The sequence below is a fragment of the Salmo salar genome, chromosome ssa02, assembly GCF_905237065.1.
Source record: "Salmo salar chromosome ssa02, Ssal_v3.1, whole genome shotgun sequence".
Taxonomy (NCBI): Eukaryota; Metazoa; Chordata; class Actinopteri; order Salmoniformes; family Salmonidae; genus Salmo; species Salmo salar.
This window is the reverse complement of record NC_059443.1, coordinates 20,317,093-20,332,410: the sequence shown is the minus strand read 5'-3', so window position 1 is coordinate 20,332,410 and position 15,318 is coordinate 20,317,093. Positions and strand designations below refer to the sequence as shown.

General features: G+C 41.6%; 1 protein-coding gene across 2 annotated transcripts; it reads right to left on the bottom strand.

Annotated features, from left to right (window-relative positions):
* Positions 1-3,974: 3,974 nt before the first annotated feature.
* On the bottom strand, positions 3,975-14,033 carry LOC106577286 (cytohesin-2). 2 transcript variants are annotated; one of them, XM_014155226.2, is made up of 12 exons: positions 13,762-14,033; positions 11,989-12,139; positions 11,473-11,539; positions 11,190-11,308; positions 11,016-11,096; positions 10,738-10,850; positions 10,513-10,661; positions 10,071-10,182; positions 7,477-7,553; positions 7,256-7,327; positions 7,015-7,169; positions 3,975-6,901 (listed from the first exon to the last, which is right to left on the bottom strand). In XM_014155226.2, exons 1-12 carry the CDS (start codon positions 13,826-13,828, stop codon positions 6,814-6,816), a joined length of 1,251 nt encoding a protein of 416 aa, XP_014010701.1. In that variant the 5' UTR covers positions 13,829-14,033; the 3' UTR covers positions 3,975-6,813. The 2 variants fall into 2 exon arrangements, with proteins under 2 accessions (XP_014010701.1, XP_014010709.1); XM_014155234.2 differs by lacking the exon at positions 13,762-14,033 and adding an exon at positions 12,474-12,714 and having other exon boundaries at positions 7,477-7,555; positions 10,070-10,182.
* Between the last annotated feature and the right edge of the window lie 1,285 nt (positions 14,034-15,318).

The window sequence follows — 15,318 nt, the reverse complement described above, 5'->3', positions numbered from 1 at the left end:
GGACCTTACAGATAATTGTATGTGTTGGGAACAGAGATGAGGTAGTCATTAAAAAAATCATGTTAAACACTAATATTGCACACAATAAAGTCCATGCAACTTATGTGACTTTTTAAGCAAAATTGTACTCCTGAACTTATTTTAACTTGCCATAACAAAGGGGTTGACTATTTATTGACTTAAGACATTTCAGCTTTTCATTTTTAATTAATTTGACATTATTGGGTATTGTGTGTAGGCCAGCGACAAAAAATCTAAATGTAATAAATGTTTTATTCAGGCTGTAACACAACAAATGTAGAATAAGTCAAGTGGTGTGAATACTTTCTAAAGGCACTGTATATGTTTCTATTTTTCTAGCTTCTATTTGACCCTTTATTAGTGTTACTAAAATGTTACTGCTGTTTTAATGTCACAACAAGGATAATATGACATATTGTCATATAGTTGATAAAGATCAATAGATATTGTTGTTACGGTACACAGCATCCTTATAGTGGGCCTGTATAATTGACTTTGAAAGTAGTTACATAGGTAGAAGGAGAGAGTGAGGTTGACTAATGGATTCTCTTTGAAAGAAGATTCCTTGAAAAATACAGCTACTATACCAAAGAAACCAAAGAAAAGTTAGACTAATTCATTTGTTTAGTCTTTTTTCTTCCTGTTTTCCTGTGATATAAGTACATTGAGTACATTTTCTTAAAGCCGGAGTCCTTAGTTGTTACATCCATTTTTGGATTTATACATTAATGATATATACCCATTGATTCTTGAAGAATATAACTTAGAAATGAATCATGAGCTTAGTTCAAATGTCATACCATATCAGAACCCAGAATATAAGCTTGTTTTACTCCGACATTTGTAAACAATGTAAATGTAAACAAACACTGTATAGCCTCCAAACATGGTTAAAACTGATAATGTTGATATCATGGGTGGTCAGTCTTTGCATCCACAGCTCCGTCTATGAATTTAAGAGTGGTTACATTTCTCCAGGCCCATATCTCAGCTTTATACCAAAACAGAGGTGGGGTGCCCTCTTTGTTATTGTTTCAATTCAGGATTCTAGCTTTGTGTTATTGTTTTGATTTCAGAAAAATGTTTCAATGATTTACCTGAGACATGAATTCCCAGCAAAGAAATGTGCTTTATGAGTCTTTATATGTATACTGAACAAAAATATAAATGCAACATGCAACAATTTCAAAGATTTTACTGAGTTACAGTGTATATAAGGAAATCAGTAAATTGAAAGAAATTCATTAAGCCCTAATCTATGGATTTCACATGAGTGAGCAGGGGCGCAGCCATGGGTGGGCCTAGGAGGGCATAGCACCCACTTGGGAGTCAGGTCCACCCACTGGGGAGCCAAGCACAGCCAATCAGAATGACTTTTTCCCCACAAAAGGGCTTTATTACAGACAGAAATACTCCTCATCCCTCAGCGGCTTATGGTAGAGAAACTAACATTCAATTCTCTGGCAACAGTTCTGTTGGACAGTCTTGCAATCAGCATGCCAATTGCATGCTCCCTCAAAACTTGAGACATCTGTGGCATTGTGTTGTGACAAAACTGTACATTTTAGAGTGGCCTTTTATTGTCCCCAGAACAAGGTGCACCTGTGTAATGATCATGCTGTTTAATCAGCTTCTTGATATGCCACACCAGTTAGGTGGATGGATTATCTTGGCAAAGGAGAAATGCTCACCAACAGGGATGTAAAAAAATGTGTGTACAAAATTTTTGAGAAATAAGCGTTTTGTGCGTATCGAACATTTCTGGGATCTTTTATTTCAGCTCATGGAACATGGGACCAACACTTTACATGTTGAGTTCATATTTTTGTTCAGTATACATACAACACATTTTAAAGCTTGATTTAATGTATAATGAATTGTGTTACATAGGGGAGTGAAAATGTAAGGGAGTTACCCCACATTTTTCTTTACCTCTCTTTTTAATGTAGGAGTCAAGTTTCACCCCAGACCAAGAATCAGACAAGCAACAGATTTACGATTTAATTTACAATGCACTTTGTATTTAGCAGGTAAGAAAGTTCCATTGAAATTGAGTTCTTGTTATTTAGCGATATTGAACAGAAGTGTGTGTTCATTTGTACTACTTTATTTGTCAATGTATGTACCTTTTTATTTGAAATCGTGTTGTTGTTTGATGGCCAAATTTATAAAACATTTCTCAAATTCCTTTTTTATTCAAATGTTATATTAGGCTAATATAGCATTTGCTGTAATAACATTGAGGCTTTGGAAATGTTTGATCTGGCTGTGTTTCTATCAGTAGACGTTGTCTGTGAATACTGCACACGTATCAGAAACTATTTGATACTATTTGTAAATAAAAACCTTGATGTGGCTGTTTGAATGTTTATTTACTAATCCATTTATGTTCTTGAATCCTATTCTGACCTCAGACTGCACCTGACGTCTTGTTTGACCTGTCTGCTTTCCTCACTGCTGATAGCCTGCTACTAACACCCATCACACACAATCAATCTCTCAGCAACCCAATGTGGCCACACTACAGTACCCAGAGGTCACCACATCAGGGCAGGCGGCACTAGAGATGGGGTGGCCTATACCAGTGGAGGCTGCTGAGGGGAGGACGGCTCATAATAATGGCTGGAACGGAGCGAATGGAATGGCATCAAACCAGGTGTTTGATGTATTTGATACTAGTACTCATTCCGCTCCAGCCATTACACTTGTCCGTCCTCCCAAATTAAGGTGCCACCAACCTCCTGTGACCTATACAGTGGAGATTTGCTTGATTGACCCCATTTTACCTTGTTATCCATGATGGCATGCACGCACTCACAGCTCAGATGTGAACTTAGAACACACATTTAAGCCTGAAGATCTTGTTCCACCTAATGCAGGTGTCAAACTCATTCCATGAAGGGCCTAATGTCTGCGGGTTTTAGTTTTTTCCTTTCAATGAAGTCTTAGACAACAGGGTGAGGGGGAGTTCCTTACTAATTAGTGACCTTAATTCATCAATCAAGTAGAAGAGAGGAGTGAAAACCTGCAGGCACTTGGCCCTCTGTGGAATGATTTTGACACGTGCCCTAATGTCTCTTCCTGCCCTTCCTTGTTGGAACATGCAATCTCCTTTGAGTACCAGCATCACTCAGGAGATAGGCCAGACTGTCCCAGTCAATGATTCCTAAATGGTGGGTCAAGACCCAATTGGGCCATGGCCAGCTTGTCATGGGTCATGGCTGGATTTGGTCTGGGTTGTAGGGTTGTCTATATTTGGTGGGTCACAACATAGATTTAGATCAACCTCACATCATTGAATGTGTCCCTTTACGACATCTGTGAGAGCATGGGCAGCGCCATTGAAGCCATCTCCATTTTGAAGCAGTCCATTATCTTCTGCGAATTGGCAAACAAACTGAGTGTCCACACTGCCACCTGTACTGTATTGTTAAAACAGATATAAAGCCAAGGTTGGCGATTTACTGTCACCTGCAGTTATGGAATGATTGCTCACAAGTATAATTCATTGGCTGATCCCACCTGATTACCCAGATGGAATCATGTGATGCTTCCTTAACCCATAGAAAGTCCCACCCAGTTGACTACTTCAAATTGGTGAAAGTCCTCAATGCTAAAACGACCTTTTGGGCCCTAGAGTCATTCTCTATGGGTCACGCAAACACTTGGGCTATAAGTGGGTAACAATTAGGGTTGCAAAATTCCAGGAACTTTCAATAAATTCCTTGGTTTTCCACAAATCCTTGTTGGATTTCCTGCTTATTCTGGGAAATCTCCAACCGGAATTTCGGGAAAACCAGGGAATTTATTGAAAGTTCCCAGAATTTTGCAACCCTAGTCACAATGGAAAAAAAGGTCTGGGGAATACCGTTCACTGTAACAAAAACATCTAGAATTTGATCTGCCGACATTTGTAAACTAAGTCTAATAATAATCACCCAACCACACAGGAGTATTGTCTCAGTTCACTTTTTATTGTTTCACAACAGTTGACTGGCACCAGCGTACCGTGGTTTATTGTTTCATAACAGTTGACTGGCACCAGCGTACCGTGGTTTATTGTTTCATAACAGTTGACTGGCACCAGCGTACCGTGGTTTATTGTTTCATAACAGTTGACTGGCACCAGCGTACCGTGGTTTATTGTTTCATAACAGTTGACTGGCACCAGCGTACCGTGGTTTATTGTTTCACAACAGTTGACTGGCACCAGCGTACCGTGGTTTATTGTTTCATAACAGTTGACTGGCACCCGTGTATCGTGGTTTTGTTTTTGCTACATATAGCACAGATGACCTATCCATCTTTACATGGCTGTAAAACAAAAATAAATAAATACTAAATCAAACACTATCCCAGGAAGTAGTGGTGTTGGGGTCTGGGGGACAGAAGTAGTGGTGTTGGGGTCTGGGGGACAGAAGTAGTGGTGTTGGGGTCTGGGAGACAGAAGTATTCATTAGTGTCCTTTCTCACAAAAGTCTGTCTCTTTGTTGAGTTGGAACAGTGTGACGTCCCAACTCCATTTTGGCAACTTTGCACTTCAAGAATACCCAGATAGGTCTACTGTGTTTCAGTATCGTGTAGTGTACAGCAGCCCTGCCTGTAGGTTGGCTCACTGCTGTGTGTCTGTCACACCAAACACTCAGAGAATAACTGGAGAAGACTAAGAGATCATTTTTTTGTACCTAGACTTTCCTATGTAAACAACATTTAGAGTAAAGTGATCAAAATATGGATTTGTAAAGCCTTCATCACAACCAGTGAGGATGATGCAGGACAGCCTGGCCACCACTGGAGGCTACTACAGATATAGTTGGTATTGCCAATCTAAAAAGGTACAGCTCTTTAAAGCCTGTATAATGCTTAAATATTGATAAAGTGCAGCAGACAACCCTAATTCTGCATTTTCCATATTCAGTCTGATGAAATGTTAATGCAATGACAAACAACTAATGCAAATATCTACGTGTCAATTCAGGCATAATGTATCATTAGACATGTATCCTTAACATTGTTACTCATTCAATACATTTGAATATTTCAGTGATTACATAATATTGAAAGATATATTAGTGCTCCATGTTTGTTGTCCTTTTCAATTCAATCACATTAAGAGGAATCTGATGCCTTTTCCTGGCTTGACTGATGATTCAACTTCAGAACCATCATTTCAGTTCTCATATTAGACAGGTCGTTTCAGACTTATCATAGGGTGATGTCCCAATAACCACCCATAGCTTGCTTTCCTTTTAGATCACAGATCTGACAGGATTGGATGGGCATCAGTATTATGAAGGACACCTATCCAGCCCTTTCACATATCCATGATGGTTATGGTGGAAAGAAAGCCATTACAGGCGTCTGGGACACGTGTTTGTGCTTCAGTGAGCCTCATTCATTCAGGCTTTTAGAGGGTAATAGAGGTTCCTTCAGGACGGTGCAACATTATCAACAGTACAGATAGAAATAGAATGTATAGAACTGACAGAATTCCCTGTTCCATACCACACAGAACCATGCCTGTTCTATCCAAAATGTTTTGTGATGTCACTCTCCTGTCCTGAATAATCTAAATGTTCCAATTGGAGGTTGATTCTATTGTGTCAACAGGGAACACTAACAATCTTTCTCAAATGTACCCAACACTAACAGGAGTCTGGTCCATCTGTGTGTATGGAGGATTAACCCTCATCTCCACATGCAGTCCTACAGTAGCTCTTACAAAACAAAAGATGTAACAAACAAAAATAAACAATAAATTAAATCTGTGTGTGTTGTAAACAATATTCTAACAAGTATTTACAAAAAAATGAAGTATACATTGTAATAAGCTGCCGCTGTAACTTCTTAAAACCCACTGTAGCGTATTATAGAGTTGGGTTTAACAGTTTACATGTCTTTATGAGGGAGTTTATTAACAGTCTGGTGAAGGAAACGCCAGTGGTCATTGACAAGAGTCGTCGACTTTAGTGTTCACTGCTCAATTGTTGCCTTATTGGTCAGTTTTTCTGGGAACATTTCCCGTAGATGGTTGATCATAACAAATTGAACATGAGTGACATTTTTATGGTCTAAGGCTAAGCAGTAAGGACCAGCGTCATCTCCTTCACAGAGGCTACAGTATTAAAGTGGGACTTTGATAATGCTGATATAGACATGCTAACCTGGAGCCAAGAAGTTAGAGGAAAGCACAGCAGACAACTAGGGCTGCATCTTAACACGTTAAAGTGGCTTCCTCAGCCGCCGGGCATTCTGTCCTTCACACAGTGACCGGTCAGAACTGGACCGGTTGGAAACACACTGGTCCGTTGCCCCAATGTTAGATCAGTTACAGATGGAGAGGAAGTCACTTCAGACTGATGAGTTGCAGCCTGTTTGTGATGAAAGGTTCAGTGGCCCTGCTTGCTACCCTGAATAAAATACATATTTATTTCACAGTTCACTTCAACGTCACGGAAAAGAAGGGAGGAGGAGAGGTGTAGTGACGAGAAGGGGGCTTTGAGTGAGTGAACTAACTGTGTAGTATGTAGGGTAGTAGTGGACACTTCATAGTGTGGTAGCGTACAGATCAGCCGCTAGCAGCAACAGACAGTAGTGGATGAGTGGTGAACTCCTGAACTGCCTGTTTGTGCTGGCCAGTCTCTCAAACAGGATAGCAACAAGTCCTCCTCACAAAGAAAGAAAGAGGGGAAAAAAGTGAGGAATGGAATGAATCTAGGGAGGAGAGAAAGGCTTGTGTCCCATGTTGGAATGAGAGATGAAGAGGTGGAGGAGGGGGATGAAGAGAATGTTCTACGGTTGTTCCTCATTCTTCTTTAACGATATGCGTTTCTTCCTGGCAGCCAGCATCTCATAGAAGGGGTCCACGCTGACCGCAGAGCTGGAGAGAGGGATGGAAGAAACAGAATCGAAAAATGTTAGTCTGATGTATTTTTAAATGTATCCATCCATACACCCTACTCTCCCTTCATGCCTGCCTCCCTCCCTACGTACTTTATGTGGTGGATCCATTCGTCTTTCTCCTCAGGTGTGGGGGCAGAGATGCGGTACACGTTGTGGTTCCCCTCCACCACTCTGCCGTCTGCCTCCGTCTTACAGGCCTTGATCAGCTGACCACGGTTGTTGGGGATGTACAGCTCAAAGCAGTTCTGGGAGGGAAGAGCAGGAGTCAGGAGAAATGGTGCAGTGATCATGTCCTATGTTGACATTCTAAATGTATTGATAACAGACTCACAGGTTTCCTGGGGTCTTCAACCTCCCGGATACTCAGGTTCTCTAGGGGAATGATACCTCTGGGCTCCTTATCCTGAACACACACATTATACACACTATAGTATAGAACACTGATCCACGTTACAATGTTCTGCTACATAGCTCTTTACCCTCTCTGTACTGGATTACATTTCCATCACATTGTTCTACAGTGGCACTTTGGCAGCTATAATGTTGACTTACTGTAGTATATTCAAAGTAGTAAAGGCAGTTGTCTGTGAGAATGAACCATCTTCTTTTCCAGGTCTTCACCCTTCCTCCTGAAATACAAACAGACCAATAGAGGCATGAGACAGGGTGGTATCTGGAAGTTAGCAGAACCACAACTGGAGAAAGTCATTCCACTTGACTGCTCCACATACTGAAGTAAACATTCCATTACTACACATCACCTTCAGGATATTACAGTTAGACAGCTTGTATAGCCTTACATGTCCAATGTTACTGTGCCTTTGTATGTCAATTCATCTCACACGGTAATATGTGACGTCTAATGTCTGTCAAAAGGCATATGTGGACAATAACTTTTCTTCTATACTGCCTGTTGGCCATTTTGGTTCCATAAGAATGATATTGTTTCTCATGGACCCCTTCTCCCAGTACATACCTCCTGAGAAACAAGTGGCAGCAGCAGAGTGTGGAAATCACAGGGAGAAGCAGAGACAACAGGGACCAGAGGTTTCGGGGGGAGGGAGGGAGAGAAGGGTCGGGAGGGAGAAGACGGCAGAGATATTAGTGACAAACAGATCACAGACCCCACCATGCAAGAGAAGACGGTTCAGACTGCCATGATGCAAGAGAGCGAGGTACTGAAGGAAGCTCCATGTAGAAGTCGCTCATAGACACATATCTAGGATCAGTTTACTGTGCCCCAATCCTAAACTTAACATAGCGGAGAAAACACAAACTGATCTTATATGAGAATCCAAGGGCAGCTCCCTTAGTATGGACAATTCTGTCTATTTACACATCATGCAATGGCAGTCTTAAGATCATAATACATGGACGATGTTTTAGGCAACATTGCTGGACAACAAGTCTGGCAATATTGCCTCAGAACATTGGCGGTGTATCATTATCTTTAGTGTAAACCTGAGAGAGAGAAGGAAGCAGGCACATAACAGCACAAAGCCTTAGGAGAGAGAGCACACAAGTTTACGCTCACTATCCAAAAACCCTGGGGCTGATCAGGACGGTTACAGACATTACAGAATGTTAATATGTTTTTAACCTCTCTTGGGTAGGGGGCAGTATTTTCACGGCCGGATGAAAAACGTACCCAAATTAAAAACGGCCTACTACTCGGGCCCAGGAACTAGAATATGCATATTATTAGTAGATTTGGATAGAAAACACTGAAGTTTCTACAACTGTTTGAATGATGTCTGTGAGTATAACAGACCTCATATGGCAGGCAAAAACCTGAGAAAAATCCAACCAGGAAGTGGGAAATCTGGTTCTTGTAGTCTTTTCAAGTCATTGCCTATCTAACACACAGTGACTTAGGGTTCATTTTGCACTTCCTAAGGCTTCCACTAGATGTCAACAGTCTTTAGAACCTAGTTTCAGGCTTTTGCAGTGAACAGAGAGCGAACAAGAAGGCCGGGAAGTTGGTGACTCAGAAAATGACATGAGTTTTGTGGCGCGCATTCACGTGATGAGGTATCTGTGTTCTTCAAGACATTGGAATCGTCCGGGTGGAATATTATTGAAGTTTATGTTAAAAAGGCCCTAAAGATTGATGCTATACAACATTTCACATGTTTCAACGAACGTAAATATGACTTTTTTTTTTAAAACTTTTCGTCGTGAAATTTGGGGCGCACTTCCTACATTTGGAGTAGCTTACTGAACATGCAAACAACAAGGAGGTATTTGGACATAAATTATGGACTTTATCGAACAAAACAACATTTATTGTGGACCTGGGATTCCTGGAAGTGCCTTCTGATGAAGATCAAAGGTAAGTGAATATTTATAATGCTATTTATGATTTTAGATGACTCCAAAATGGCGGGTATCTGTATTGCCTGGTGTATGTTTCTGAGCGCCGTACTCAGATTATTGCAAAGTGTGCTTTCCCCGTGAAGCTTTTTTGAAATCTGTCACAGCGGTTGCATAAAGGAGATGGTTATTTATAATTCTTTGAATAACAGTTTAATATTTTATCAACGTTTATGATGAGTATTTTTGTAAATTATTATGCTGATTCACCGGCAGTATTGGAGGCAAAGTATTTTCTGACCATCACGCGCCAATGTAAAATGCTGTTTTTGGATATAAATATGAACTTTATCAAACAAAACATACATGTATTGTCTAACATTGAGTCCTATGAGTGTCATCTGATGAAGATGGGTCAAAGGTTAGTGCTTAATTTTAGCTGAATTTCTGGTATTTGTGACCCCTCTCCTGCTTGGAAAATGGCTGTGTGGTTTTTATTGTGTTGTACCTGTCCTAACATAATCTAACTTTACGCTTTCGCCGTAAAGCCTTTTTGAAATCGGACAATGTGGTTACATTAAGGAGAAGTGTACCTTTAAAATGGTGTAAAATAGTTGTATCTTTGAATTATGACATTTTGAATTTGGCGCTCTGATTTTTCACTGGCTGTTGAATAGTGTGAACCGTGGGTGGGACACTAGCATCCCACCTGCCCAAGAGAGGTTAAGCAATGCAAATAATCCATATTTGGTTTTGGAACCACCTTGAGGTGATCAGCAGAGAGAAGCTGCAGTACCCCCTCCCACCACCTGGCTTCGCCACGGCCAACTCACCTAGTTTGAGGAGCCAGCCCTCTCTGTCGGGGTTGAAGAAGGTGTGTGTCAGGTCGTTCCCATCATCCTCAGGGATCTTGAAGGGCTCGTTCTTGATGCTGTCATAAAGATTCTGTGGTAGACAGAGACAAGAGAGAGATTCAGAGGGGTTGGGTTAAATGCGAAAAACAGATTTCAGTTGAATACATTCAGTTGTACAACTGATTAGGTATCCCCCTTTCCATTGAGGAGAGACAAACAGCAGGGAGATTCCCTATAACACACTGATATTTCATCTGAACTAGAGCTTCATTCTGAACCCCTCCAAACTGATGGAAAAAGATTAACAATCACTCAGTCAAGAGCCAACGACACCTCACTTCCACAGAAACTCCCCTAGCCCCTCCCCATAGCTCCTAGGTTCCCCTCCCTCCCTCCCTCCCTCCCTCACTCACTCCCTCACTCTGAGCAGGTCCTCTGGCAGGTCTCCACCCTCGTTGATGCCTCTGTTCATGGAGATGAAGCGGTCCAATCCAGGCTTGTCTCTCACGTTGGGGTTGTGGAGGCTGGTGTTCAGCATGATGATAGCAAACGACAGCACATAGCACGTATCTGAGGAGAGAGCAGAACCATAGGATGAGAAGTGGCTAGTAGACCTCTGTGTTATAACAACGGTAAGTGTGTGTACCAGTGCTCTGGAAGACCCCAGGGTTGCAGTGACAGTATCTCTGGGCAAAGGCCTCCATCATCCTGTCAATCTTCTGAGCCTCGCCAGGCAGACGGAAACTCCACAGGAACTGCCTGCAGGGGTCACACAAAGGTCAGAGGTCAAAAGGTCAGAGGGAGAGCACTGGCTGCCATGGTAACAAAGACGCTGATGTAGTGTTTTTATCCTCTAGAATTTGAAATTGATGTACTGTTTTTTATTAAATGTCAGAGCTTATCATAGAGGACACCCCAGCTTACCGGAGAGCCTGGACCAGGTTGAGATCAGTGAACTCATGAAGGTCAACAAACGCCTGCAGAACCTTGAGATTAAAGTCCTCCCTACAGGAGAGAAGAGGAACGTAGACGTCTGATGCTGTTCATCCCAACAATAACAAAGAAGAAAAGAGCAAGGTAGAGAGAGGGAATGGTTACCTCTCTCCCAGGTAGTCTCCTATAGCAGTCTTGTTGAGGCCCTCTCCTTTGTACAGGAACTGGGCAACATCCTCTTGAGTGTGTCTGAGCAACTCATTCTCCACCAGGAACACAATACCCTACACACACACACACACACACACACGAGAGAGAGGGTAACTACAATCAAAAGAGAGTAAACGCTCAAGAGATTGATGTTAAGACAGACAGTGAAAGAGAGGGGTTGGGGGGGGTAGAGTGAAGCTGATTATATTTATGTATCCATTCCATGTCCCCTTTTCACCTTTTTGGGGTCCATGTTAAACTTCTTCCTGCCCATGGCCACATGCCTGTTCTTCTGTAGAGTTTTACTGCAGGGAGGAAAGACAAGGAGTGGATCTCATTCAACACAATACCTCTCCACCAATTATACATACAGTTAGAGGGTAATGGAGACGACAGAGTGGGGAAGTCACACTAAAATAGCTCTTAGAAATGCTAAATTGACTGAAAACACAATCTCATTTGCAGCTATGACCTGGGGAAGTTGCCGGGGAGAGGAGAATAGTCGAAGAAGCCAATAGGAAACTATATATTTTTTTACATAAACTTAAAAGTGAAATTGCCATAGATGCAATATTGAGTAAATGCAGAGATAACCTGAATGCATAGGAAGTTATTTTGGGAAACATGGCTTTCACATGGACTCTCTCTAATCATCCCATTATAATTCAACTTCAGATACACCAGGGGGGAGGGACTGTGCTACACACTAAATAATGGAACTGAAATATTCAGGGGAACAATCTGTTTTTCTCACCTGCCCTCTGTGCTGGTCTCCAGTCCCTCCACCTCTATGATGGCCTCTCTGAGCTCGTCTCTGAGCCTCTGGATCTCCTGCAGCAGAGCTCCCTTCCTCCGACGGATGTCCTCCAGCTCAGAGCGCTCCTCTGGACTCAGGTCTACCGGGACTGTAGGGAAGGAGGGAGAAGAGGGGTGAGAAAATGAAGAGATGGATGGGGATAGAAAAACAGGGAGCATGGAAATGGGAGAGAATGGGAAAATGGTGGGGACAGAGAGAACTAAGTTAAAATTGACCTGAAACATGACAGTATTCAAAGTCTGTTTGCTACTGTGCATTTCCAAGATGCTTTGACTTTCCTACTGAAAACAATAAGAAGTTTGAGTAAAAGCCGTGTTTTCCAAAACACAAAACTGGTCATATCCAATCCCATGTTCCAAACCATTGTTCAATTTCCTCTGTCTCTCCCCTCTCTATTCTTGCTTGTTTCTCCACTCACTGACCTGTACCTAATTCCTCCATTTTGCCTGTCTAGTCAAATGGAAACGTGTGGGAAAATCGGGCGGTTGATGACGTGCATCTCATTGCAGCCTTGATATACTGGAGCACTCAACCTTACAACCTATTCATCGATAAAAAGACAAGTTCACAGAGCTCAGAAAACCAACTAGTCTTGCACAGAAGTAGCCTTTCCACACGGAACAGAAGTACTGTAGATAAGAGGGAAAACAAGTTTAAAATCAAATAAGCCGAAACACTGGCTGCAGGGCTTTCACTCTGAAACATTCCATGGAATCCTGACAATCTCTAATGTGACAGTGGGAGTGGTTAGACATGAAAAATACTAGTTGGGGACAGAGATAAGAGATCTGCATAAAAAAAAAGTTTACTGTTGGCGCTGCATATGTGAACTATGCAGAACAATTTGTAAAATATTAATTCCAAAATGACACCTCTCTAGTTACTGTCAATCATCAGATGTTTTCAACTAAAGTAACTAAATGGATAAGGTGTGTAATCAGCGCTGCACTGATTTTTGTAGCTTCTTCGCTCAGAGGATAGATTTTTTTTCTAACACAGCACTAACACACCTGTTTCGACTAATTATCAAGCCACTATTTAATTAGTTGTATCAGGTCAGGTGTGTTAGTGCTGGGCTGGAACAACGATGTGCAGTCCTTTGGGTCCCCAGCCTGGACTGGAAAAATAGAGGCGACAGTATCGCTGCAAACCACCGTATTACCTCGGTAGGGTGACCAGCCAGTACAGTACCACCAGGCCGCGATGGGGTTCATGTGTTTAGGATGCTAAATGACATCTGCAAGTCAACAACAACCCCGTTACCCGCCCCTCAGAATGAGGTGAATAACTAACGAGCGATGTTTTGATTATTGACGGACAGTGGGTGGGTTTAACGTTAAATAGTAACCGATACTGTAATGAATAACGTTAGCTAGCTATTTGGATGACCGGTCAAACTATAATAAGTAGTTAGCTACAACTAGTTACCCAGTAAGTCTAAAATAGTTAGTTAGCTTGCTAACGTTAGCCAGTACTGTATTTATTAGCTTACGTCGAATGCGGTTGTATGGGACTCTCATATGTATAACATTGTATAACAAACAAAGATGACAACCACGCAGTACATTATAATGCATACAACATTAATATTGTTTAGTGACAACTGTGCTCTAATTGTGTAGTGAAATACATGCTGTTACAACTAGCTGGCTAGGCGGCTAGCTGAGTGTGTTATTATAAGACGTTAGCATAGCTTGTAGCGATACTTACTGTAGTCCAGGTCATCCATTTTTGGCGCTTTGCTTTTAGGCATAAATATTTCAGAGTCGACTGTCATTCAATAAATTAAAAAGTAATGGATATATATGAAAATATATCCTCCAAATAAAAAGGAAATAAATAAATAACCAGCCTTGCGTACCGAAACCTGGGGCACAGACAAAGGAGGTGGTGATACAGGAAGTGACGCTAACTTTTTGTTATAAATAAACACGTCCTCACTTTCGACCATGTTTGTAAGGAACTTTTCATCTGTGACACAAACCTCTGAGGTTGTTTTGGCCAATATAATAGGACTTGGATTCTTTTCAAATAAACTGCCTGGAAAAGGGGTCACTGTATGTTTTTTATTAAAGGTTCAATGCAGCCGTTTTTATCTCAATGTCAAATCACTTCTGGGTAACAATTTAAATCAAATCAAATTTTATTGTTCACACACATTTGTAGCAGATTTTATTGTGGGTGTAGCGAAATGCTTGTGTTCCTAGCTCCAACAGTGCAGTAGTATCTAACAATTCACAACAATACACACAAATCTTAAAGAAAAATAATGAAATTAAGAAATATATAAATATTTGATCGAACAATGTCGGAGTGGCATTGACTAAAATACAGTAGAATAGAATACAGTATATACATATGAGATTAGTATATAAAGTACCTTACTGTGATCATTTTAATTGAAAACAAACTAAAATAACTTTTTAGCAAAGAGTAATTTCACAAACAAGCATTTTGCTTGGACTGCCTGAGAGTGGTCTGAGTGGGGCGGGATTTTTTTTAACTTGCTGTTATTGGCAAAGAAGTTCTTATTGATCTTTCTTGTTAAGATTGAATCCTACTACACTGGCTCTGACGCTCGTCGGATGTGGCAGGACTTGAAAACTATTACGGACTACAAAGGTAAACCCAGACGCGAGCTGTCCAGTGACGCAAGACTACCAGACAAGCTAAATGCCTTTTATGCTCGCTTCGAAGCAAGCAACACTGAAGCAAGCACGAGAGCACCAGCTGTTCTGGACGACTGTGTGATAACGCTCTTGGTAGCCAATGTGAGCAAGACCTTTAAACAGGTCAACATTCACAAAGCCACGGGGCCAGACGGATTACTAGGACGTGTACTCAAAGCATGCACGGACCAACTGGCAAGTGTCTTCACTGACATTTTCAACCTGTCCCTGACCGAGTCTGTAATACCTACATGTTTCAAGCAGACCACCATAGTCCCTGTGCCCAGGAAGCGAAGGTAACCTGCCTAAATGATTACCACCTCGTAGCACCCACATCGATAGCCATGAAGTGCTTTAAAAGGCTGGTCATAGCTCACATCAACAGCATCCTCCCGGATACCCTCGACCTACTCCAATTCGCATACCGCACCAACAGATCCAGATGACGCAATCTCAATTGCACTCCACACTGCCCTTTCCCACCTGGACAAAAGGAACACCTATTTGAGAATGCTGTTCATTGACTACAGCTCAGTGTTCAACACCATAGTGCCCACAAAGCTCATCACTAAGCTAAGGACCATGGGATTAAACATCT